Genomic DNA, 10,266 nt, shown 5'->3' with positions numbered 1-10,266 from the left:
GTCCAAGGGGACATCAGTAACCCATATCAATGTTCAATCTCCTTCACATAAACAGACCTACGTCTAAGGGGACATCAGTAACCCATATAAATGTTCAATCTCCTTCACATAAACAAACCTACGTCTAAGGGGACATCAGTAACCCATATCAATGTTCAATCTCCTTCACAAAAACTAAACACAATGGCAGTCAACACGACAATGACCATATATATTGTGAAAATGGGGGCATAAATGTTTGGGATCAATTCTGGTTTTAATTTGTCACTTGATCAATAGATAACTGATGAGATCCAATCAAGACGGAGTTATGGCTACGGGGGTAATACACCATATATAGCATCATGTTGTATCAACACAAGATTGCGTGTTTCATATCCTTAAAACAGGTTGTAACACTATATTCATAATCAAAAGATATGATATGACACGTCTGACAACATGAATAACATTGTACCAGCTGCTTGGCCCGTGGATGTGACGTCCAGTAGACGAGGGAGGTCTTTGTAAGCATCAGGACCGCACACGATATCCACCAGTTTGTCTTTCTCTATGATCTTCTTCTTCAGATTCTCAGCCATACACCCTGATGAAAATGTCCATCAAATACTATTTATTTTACATGTAGTTATGATATTGAAATAGGTCAACTTTCTTTGCAGATTACGTAATTAATTCAGATGTATTCCACATTATATAAAACACACCAGTTAATGCAGTAGAGCTGTTACAGAATTAAAGTTGTTCAAAATTCGAAAGAAAAAAAAATGTCATAAGAATCTGTCCCACTGCAGGCAAAACACTTGAGAATTCCACATTTTTTTTTTGTATATACAGTAGTTACCTCCCCTTAATTTCATTCTCTGGATATACACAGGTAACTGTTGAGCAGTCGTTAAAGAGCATGTTGACATGTAACTTAGTTGGTGAAAGCAACAGTATAACAATTTTAGACCATGGGTTCAAATCCTGGTCTAGCTTTGCTGAATTTTTACTCTCAGCTACATGTAGTACATGTTATTATTTCTGTTTATTTCATCTACATGTATATCATTTTATTTCATAAAAGTCCCACAAAGTATGATTTCTTTTCTGAAATTATTTATCAAAGCTCAGAGTTATGCTGGTAAAAAAATCAGTTTCAAATGCATAGTTACATTTTTTGGCAATAGTACGAGACTCCTTAAGTGAAATTGATCAAAATTTTGCTGTACAACAATATATTAATAAATCTGTTCAAGTAAGGTTTTTATCAGCAATTATTATGTATTGAATAACATACTACACATGTTCTTTGAAATTAACTTTGAAATTAACTTAGTTTGAACTTTCATCATAATAATCATAGATTCTGCTCACTATATATAGATACATATTTCTCTCGTTTTCGTGAGCATAAGTTAGAGCTGTCCAGGGTAAGAAAGTGGTATAATAAATTTCTATTTTACACCTTGTTTTATGTGAGGTGACGTCACAATTGCTGACAACAAGGACATGACATCATGACTTTGGAAACGTCTGATGTCGCAATGCGGGAAAGGCTACATTTTGAAAATAATACCTTTTACAATATATTGACTGTACAAATAGAAAGATGAGATTTTTTTTTGTCTGTGCAAACTATGCTTGCAAATATGGGGTTTTCGTCAAAAACCTCAGGGAGAAAAGTTGATATTTTCAAAATGGTAGGTATTCATTCCTAACAAAATTTCAGGGTTTCTGAGCCTCAGGTGAGGTTTTTATCAAATTTGAAAACCCCTCAGGTGGAATTTGCCTATCTTACACCCTTGAAAGAGTCTTATAATATTAACCCAGGTGAAATTCTGTTTTCTGAGGTTTAGATATTAATGTTTACATAATAGCTAATAAATATGCATACCTCATGATCCACTGAAGATATATTTTTATGATGGAGCCATTTCTCCTACTGAAGTGTTCCTTAATTTTGAACAATTTGATATTTCATAACCATTTCTTATTATGTTAACTGATTTCTTACAGGACATTTTATAGATGAGCATCATAATTACAACTTATAATTAAGGATCCCCGTACCACTACATGTACCTAAAACTGTGAAGATAAATTGGAATATTTTTACTGAGTGTAGGATAATAGCTTCAATAATTCATGTCTGAAAATAACCTTCATATATAGGTATACCTTGTGGAACTTTATAAAAAAAAATAGGATGATATAAACGGAAAAAAGAAAGCAACAACTGTGTTCTGAAAATAACATAACCAATTGTTGGGCCAGACCAGCATCTGATTGAACCTTGCATGGATTTCTGATCACCATAGTCATTCTAACCAACTGGGCAGCATAAACATATGGTCACTTGTAGTTCCCTGGCCTAACCCCACTTCAGTTATATATCCAAAATGAAATTAAGGGGCACTACCCTATTATATGAAAAACAAGACTAGTGTAATTAGTTTGTGCCTTGTCTGCAGTGGGATATGGATCCTTATAACTCATTCACCCCTGAAATTTCATAATAGACTATTCCAACCTTTGAATTTGAAGACTCCAAATGTGTCTTCAGGGGTAAATGAGTTAACATCTAATTACGGTAAACCTCTGGTCAGATCGAACAAAATTTATAGATGTTGTTAATCCTGTTGGAATTACACGAAATTATACCCGCAAAAATTAAAGTAGTTCAAACAATCCGAGTCAACATGGACAAAAGTCACGACAACCTATGTCTTTCTTATATTAACTTACATATTAATAATTGATTATCAAGTTAAATTTGCATGTAATATTTAAACACACCATGTACTTGCCCCTATCCGTACAAGTACAGTTTATTATTTCAAGCAATGGCATGTATCTAGAGGGGATTTTTGGACTTAAGCAAATCCCTAAACTGGGAATTTTCTTTCAAAAACATAAATTTTCCCATTGTTCCCATATTTGAAAACATATTACTGCTCCCCCTCCCTGATTAATATCTGGATAAGCAATTGATCATGACAAATCAACAACAGTATACTCTCTAAACATCTTATCCCATTGTGATTCAAGCATAACACTGTCACATTCTTTAACGATTCTGAAATGTATGCTTTCTATAAGAATACTTTTTGATAATCCTTTTTTTATTTCAGTGTTTTGTATCAACCTAATATTCCGATTTTCATGGAAGATCGTTTTTTTTTCAGTGACTTGTAGTATTCAAGACGTTTCCAGATCTTCTGTTCTGCACCCTCTCTTATAGAACAGGTCATCATGAACAGGACATCGGCCTGAAACAGATATATGTTCATATTATATAAAACACACCTGGTAAAGCAGTCGAGCTTACAGAATCACAGTTGTTTAAAATTCAAGTATTTTGCAACAAATATAAAAACAAACAAATACAAAATACAAAAGAGTCAGGAGTCAAACTAGGTGACCTATCTATTGTCAATGCTACACTTGACCAATGTTGCTATCTAGGAATTATAAATGCAGAGTATCATAATGAAAGATGAATATCTAGCAAAGGGAATCAACTCCAAGCCAAAAGGAAATCATCTTATGTCCCTAAATTGTCATTAGATAAGGGAGATTACTAAAAGAAACAGTTCTGAACTGGAATCGTCTTTGCGATAATCACTGTTGCAGTGACATGCTTTTTTCATTTGATTTAGCAATACATTCTGAAGCTGTTATGTTGTGTTATAAAACCATCTTACATTCAACCTAATAAGCACACCAGCCCCGATAAGTACACCCTCACTGTTGTTTCTATAAGCACACCCTCACTGTTGTTTCTATAAGCACCCCCTCACTGTTGTTTCTATAAGCACACCCTCACTGTTGTTTCTGAGATTCTGTATCAGCTTCAGTTTTTCAACAGAAGACTTTGTGTCCTTTAACATTTACATTACGCAGACAATAAAGGCGGGTCAAAGTATCAACAAATTTAGACTTAATCAACAATATTACCCTATACAGTATCGCTATAGAATATTGTAGTACATCAGGATCTGATCACGTCGCTTTCCATTCTATATAATTGCCAAATAAAATAAAAGTGATAAGGGTTACAAGTTGAAATGTATAGGTAGGGTTGGAGTTATTATTGCTTAATACAGCTATGACGACAATGGGAATACATGTAGAAGATGTGCTCTTCTTGAGTCAAGCATACAAAACTGTACTTGTCAGCAACAGTGGGAAAGACATGTTACTCTACCATACTCACAGGTCATAATATAACATACTTGATTGTGGCTCAGTCTGGAACCCTAAACACACATATTTTATTCAGCATAATATTTATGAAATTTAACTCATTCACCCCTGAAATTTTATAATGAACTATTCCAGTCTTTGAATGGGAAGAGTTCAAATGTGTCTTTAGGGGTGAATGAGTTTAATAAATTTAGCTCACTTCTTAAAAATCATAATATCATTTTTTTCCATGTTAAATATTATTCAAATTTCACTAGTCAAAGTGTCTCCTTAATTATCACATGTACATAATCATTATTAATGTATACACGTTTTGTAAATTATGTAATTCTTAGTTTTATCTTAGATCACTCACTGCCTGCACATTTGTGGTCATTTCAAATCCATTTTTCTCCAGGATGGCCATTGCTATTTCTGTATCATTCACATTCATCTGGCAACCATAGGTTTCAAAGTACACTGTAAAACAAATAAATACCATGCAATGGAGAGACACTTGAAAAAATAGATGTTAATTATCATCTATTGAAAGAGAAAAAAATGATGAGTTTTGGGGTTGTTTTATCTTTGATAATTATTAGATGATTATCAGATGGCAATTTCAGTATTTTTGTACTGTATTTTTTTACTGTAATTACGTCTCAAACAATTCCGTACCTACAATTCTATAAACATCTCTGTACCAACACAGCCCTGTAACCTGTAAATTGTTACAGCCTATATTTCTTAATCTTATCTTATTTTTAGGGTTACAGATGTTTCAGACGGTAATCTGCTTGAAACAAGAGTTGGTATATAAGCTCACCTATTTGTAACAGGAGAAAGTGAAAATACACAGTCAGACTGGGGTTCAAACCCAGGACCCTCCGAAATCGAGACAGAATTCAATCCAATTTTATTGAGCTACCTTGTTGCTGACAATTGACCTAGCTTAAGTCCAGTTCCGCTACATTCCTCCTGTCTCTTTTAAGTCTTCACCCCCGAAGACACAACTATATACCCTGGTTTGGGTAACATCTTGCCTTGAGCATTCACTCAGTGCTTGAAACAAGGGTTGGCAAGCAGGCCAATTTTGTAAGAGAAAGAATAAATGCACGGACGACCAGACTAGGATTTGCAGCTGGGACCCCCAAAAAACTCTAGAAAGATGCTCTATTAATTAGGTAACATGGTCGCAGAGGATCGATAAGAAGATTCGGTACTTCAAACATGTTGTTCAGACATTTTATGAAGCTTTCGGCACTTTAACTAACTTTCACTTTGATCTTTGTTTGCATTTTCATCTTGTGTATTGCTGAGATACATTGTATTTTAAGATTTTTCATCATGAAATATCCTTTTTCAAAGGTGTTTGAAGGTCTGACTGTAAATTGAGATAAAAATCATGTAAAAAAGAAGGGTATATAACTGTACTTTTTTTATAGTACAGTAGATTTCTCTTAATATCACTTCCCATTTGTCAGAGAAAAACATGATATTAACAGAAACATGACATAAACAGAATACATATTTTCTGATGTTTTTCAGCCCTCAAAACCGGAAGTGAACTTAGTCAAATGCCTAAGTGATGTGGCTCTACGAAGAAGATTGATATTTTGTAACTAACCTTGTTCTTTACCCTAATTGAAATATAGATATAAGTAAATAAGTATAGAAATAAATATATCATTTATATTTCATTTCAGTATGCAGTTACATTTCATATAGTTAGTAGCAAAATGACGATCAGTACGATTGTAATTATGATTGTTTACTGCAGTAGTGATGTAGGCATACAAGTGTTTGGCTGGTATTCTGCATCAAATTCAATTGTAAACATGAGACTTGGTAAATATTTACCTATATCTTGATATATATACTGTTCTTTCGCTTGTAACATCTTTTTATAGGTTAATTTCCTTAGTTATTTGCTGCAAGTGTGTAATCGAAGATAGTACACATGTTATAATTAGTTGAAAGAATACATCACACTTGCATTGGCATTAGAAAAGTTTACAGATGTTAGACTGTCCTAGCTCCCCAAACCACAGGTGAATATCATGTTAACAACTATGTAAGTCAATCTATTGTTTAACAGTCAGCCAGGTGTAACCAATTGTTTAACAGTCAGCCAGGTGTAAAAAATACCCTGTTAGGCGGAGGCATTGTTTACATAATGCGTCCAGGGTGTGACAGAAGGTCCCCAGGGCATTTATCATGAATCATTACCACCATTTACCTGTATTTTTTTTTGTGACAGTGGCCAAAATAAAGTGATATTAAGAGAAATCGACATAAAATCAGGTGATAATAAATGAATTGAATTGCATAGATTATATAGCAGGAAAAACGGTGCATCAACAAAACATGAAAATAACCGAAAAGTGACATTAACAGACGTGATATAAGTTGAAATGTACTGTAATACCCTTATTTTTTTATATTATTTTTATCTCAATTTAAAGTCAGACTTTCAAACACTTTTGCCTATTCTTGGGTACCAAAAAACTAATGGATACCGAAACATCAAGAATTCCAAACCCCTGTCATTGTCGACCCATTGTGGTAGAGATGGTACGTTTGATTCGGAAGGGAGATGTGAAAAGGGGCGTTAAACTCTTCAGCATTAGTCTTTTGTGATTAGCCCAAGTTTCCTCTGGCCCTGACATCAAACTTAGACATTTTGACAGTCTCATAGATGTCTGGTGTGGGGCCAGAGCGCACTGTTATATGAAAACGTAAAATTCTCCGACATCGTTTGTTGTCGAAGAGTTTTGAGTTTGCTGACAACAAAAATTGACTATGACACAACATGGTTCCGGGTTGTTTCGCCCTAGGTTGTTTCGCCCTAAAACAAAAAATTTGGGGCGAAACATTGTTTGGTATTTCCTTTCATTTATATTTGTTTTAAGTCACAAATAAAGTCTTCTTAGTCTTCCATATCAACAAAATCAGTTTTATTAAAAAAAATGTGTTTGTGTTGTTTTTAATATAGTAATTATAAGTACATTGTCAAGCAAAAAACGGAATACGTTATTTTCCTCACGCCGACACACATTATAACATCAGAGACGTATAATACGTCTCTGATAAGTTGATAACATATATTGAATTTAATTTTAGAAATAAATAGCGAAATGACACAACAAGAGGCCCAATGGGCCTGCATCGCTCACCTGGTATTAATCTCACACTTGTAATCTTAAAAGTGGACTGAAATACAGCTGCAGGCAAAATATCAGTGTTTCATTCATCAGAATCTATTAAGAGATTTAAACATATGACACCTGTGACCTTGAATGTCGAACAAGGACATTATAATATTAGGTTGAACAGAGTTTATAGTCTTCTGGACTTTTGGTTATACAGAACAAATCATTTGAAGATTTAAACATATATTCCACTGTGACCTTGAATATGGGTGAAGGTCATTCACTTGGTAGTCCTTCATCCGAGCATGTTAATGGCAAAATATCATCACCCTTGGCCTTTTGCTTATAAAGAAGAAGTCATTCAATGGTTTTAAACATATTTGACCCCTGTGACCTTAAAATATATATGTCAAGGTCATTCATTTGAACTTGGTAGGCCTTCATCCCAGCATGTTACTAGCATTATCCTAGGCCTCTTGGTTATTCAGACAAAGTTGTTTAAAGGTTTAGTACATATTTGACCCTGTGACCTTGAAAAAAGATGAAGGTCATTTATTTGAACAAACTTTATAGCCCTTCATCCCAGCATGCTACTAGCCAAATATCATTACCCTAGGCATATTGGTTATTCAGAAGAAGTTGTTTAAATGTTTAAAGCATATTTGCCCTCTGTGACCTTGAATATAAGTCATGGTCATTTATTTGAAAAATCCTGGCAGCCCTTCATCCCAGCATGTTACTGGCCAAATATTATCACCCTAGGCCTCTTGGTTATTCAGAAGAAGTTGTTTAAAAGATTTTAACATATTTGACCCCTGTGACCTTGAATATAAGGCAAGGTCATTTATTTGAACAAACTTGGAAGCCCTTCATCAAACCATGTTTCTGGCCAAATATCATCACCCTAGGCCTCTTGGTTATTCAGAAGAAGTTGTTTAAAAGATTTTAACATATTTGACCCCTGTGACCTTGAAAATTGATGAAGGTAATTTATTTGAACAAATTTGGTAGCCCTTCATGCAAGCATGCTTCTGGCCAAATATCATCACCCTAGGCCTTTTGGTTAGTGAGAAGAAGTTGTTTAAAAGTAAAAAGTTGACGCCGGACGGACGCCGGACGGACGCCGGACGCCGCACCATGCCATAAGTTCATTTGGCCCGAGCTAAAAATGGTGTAATTTTAATTACATTGCGGGGTATACAACAATATTATTTTTCCATGTTAAAACATTTAGTTTAGTGTACACATAATCGTCGCCGTGTGACGATGTTTTCTTTACTTGATTTCTGCGCACGTCCGAGTTGTTTTTTGCTAATTGGAGTTATTCAAGAGAAAGATAAGTTTTTGAACTTTTAACATGATATTTTTTTTAGGGCATAAAAACCTAGGGCGAAACAACCCTTAGGGCGAACAGGATTTGGGGCGAAACAACCCTTAGGGCGAACGGGATTTGGGGCGAAACAACCCGTTACCCCAATCTAATTAAAATCATATCTTCATATCGCTCCCGTTTACTGATATGTCGCATTGAAGATCTAACAACATCCCATAGAGGGTCACGTCAGAGGTCAACATGAATACATTATCGTATTTATAACAAGCCAATCAAAACGCGACATAACTCTTCCTTTCAACCAATCAGAAAGCAGGATCTGTAGCATTTAATGCAGACACCTCGTAGCCTAAAATCGTCTCCAGTGATAGTTTGAATATTGCGAAGCCTGTCATTGGTTAATTTGAGTTTCAGGTTGTTAAACTTTTTAACGACAACATCACCAGAAGAGGGAGTCTCTCTTATTTCAAAGCAAAATCCACAAATTGTACAAACGTTGACTTGTAGATAGACACGGCGTGGTGTCATGGGCGCCGCCATTTTCGATGCTCATTTGACACCTCTCGGTCTTTTATCATAGCAAGTGTGTTCCGAAATCATTACATCATCACTTACAGAAATGCGTAAGCTCTCATCTGATTGGTTAATGCAAAGGTCGCCTGAACATGACCCTCTACGGGATGTTGTTAGATCTTCAACGCGACATATCAGTAAACGGGAGCGAAGTGAAGATATAATTTTAATTAGATTGCCGTTACCCACAACACATATATCCATAAATGGATCCAAATGTGCTGGTAGGTCAGGATAGGACTCTACTGACGGAATTTAGCTGCTGTTGGTGATAATAAGAGCAGATTTGGATCAATAAATAATCCATTTCTCAATATACAATGTAATTGTGATGTATGGGTTGTGTCATTGTCGTTTTTTGTTGTCGACACCTCAAAACTCTCTGACACCAAACGGTGTCGGACATTTTCACGTTTTCATATACAATGTAGCAGTGGGCTCTTGCCCCACACCAGACACCTAGCTATATGTCAAAATGTCCAAGTCTGGTGTCAGCGCCAGAGGAAACTCGGGCTAACTTGTAATGTGTTGTTATAATTTAAATTATTAATAGAGCAAGTCGTCACCTTTTCTTGCTTTCTCGTGTATTTGTATAGGAGCATAAGGGACTTCTTCAGTGTAAGTTGACACATAATCGTTGTGGGCTGCTCCGGTAAGGAAAGACTTGAAGGGAAGGGGGTTGTCGATCAACCTGTCTCGAAGGGTGCCTGGATTTTTGCTCGGCGACGGTTTGTCAATGTCACTGGAACAAACATGTTTTGATGTTGCCAAGTATCTTGTCGAATCTTTCTTGCATACACATGTTGAAACACCCAAGTTCCGTCTAAGCAGTCTTTGAAGTAGTCTAGTGTTGAGAGAAGTTGACATTTTGAATGATATTTACATGTGGAGAGGTGAATACGGAACTTCTCTGAAGTTATCATACTTCCCCATGTATTCATTGGGAACTCCTCGTCTTCCGCTCTGATCATTATCACTTTTTTGCTCCTAATCTAATACGTTCTACTGTACCTACTATTAAAACATCCAAAAGACCAG

At 35.4% G+C, this 10,266-nt stretch overlaps 1 protein-coding gene across 1 annotated transcript in view; it reads right to left on the bottom strand.

Moving 5' to 3' along the window:
• Positions 1-10,150, bottom strand: part of LOC110452309 (CDK5 regulatory subunit-associated protein 1-like) — a 20,552-nt gene extending 10,402 nt beyond the window's left edge. Inside the window, exons 1-4 of the mRNA XM_021500748.1 lie at positions 9,795-10,150; positions 4,547-4,650; positions 3,131-3,254; positions 458-586 (exon numbers count right to left, since the gene is read on the bottom strand). Of these exons, the coding sequence (XP_021356423.1) occupies positions 458-586; positions 3,131-3,254; positions 4,547-4,650; positions 9,795-10,095 (658 nt within the window). The 5' untranslated portion in view covers positions 10,096-10,150. The remainder of the gene's footprint in view (positions 1-457; positions 587-3,130; positions 3,255-4,546; positions 4,651-9,794) is intronic.
• Positions 10,151-10,266: the final 116 nt, after the last annotated feature.

This window comes from Mizuhopecten yessoensis, unplaced genomic scaffold (genome assembly GCF_002113885.1).
Source record: "Mizuhopecten yessoensis strain PY_sf001 unplaced genomic scaffold, ASM211388v2 scaffold6579, whole genome shotgun sequence".
Lineage (NCBI taxonomy): Eukaryota > Metazoa > Mollusca > Bivalvia > Pectinida > Pectinidae > Mizuhopecten > Mizuhopecten yessoensis.
The sequence above is the reverse complement of the archived record's forward strand: the minus strand, read 5'-3'. Positions and strand labels throughout refer to the sequence as shown.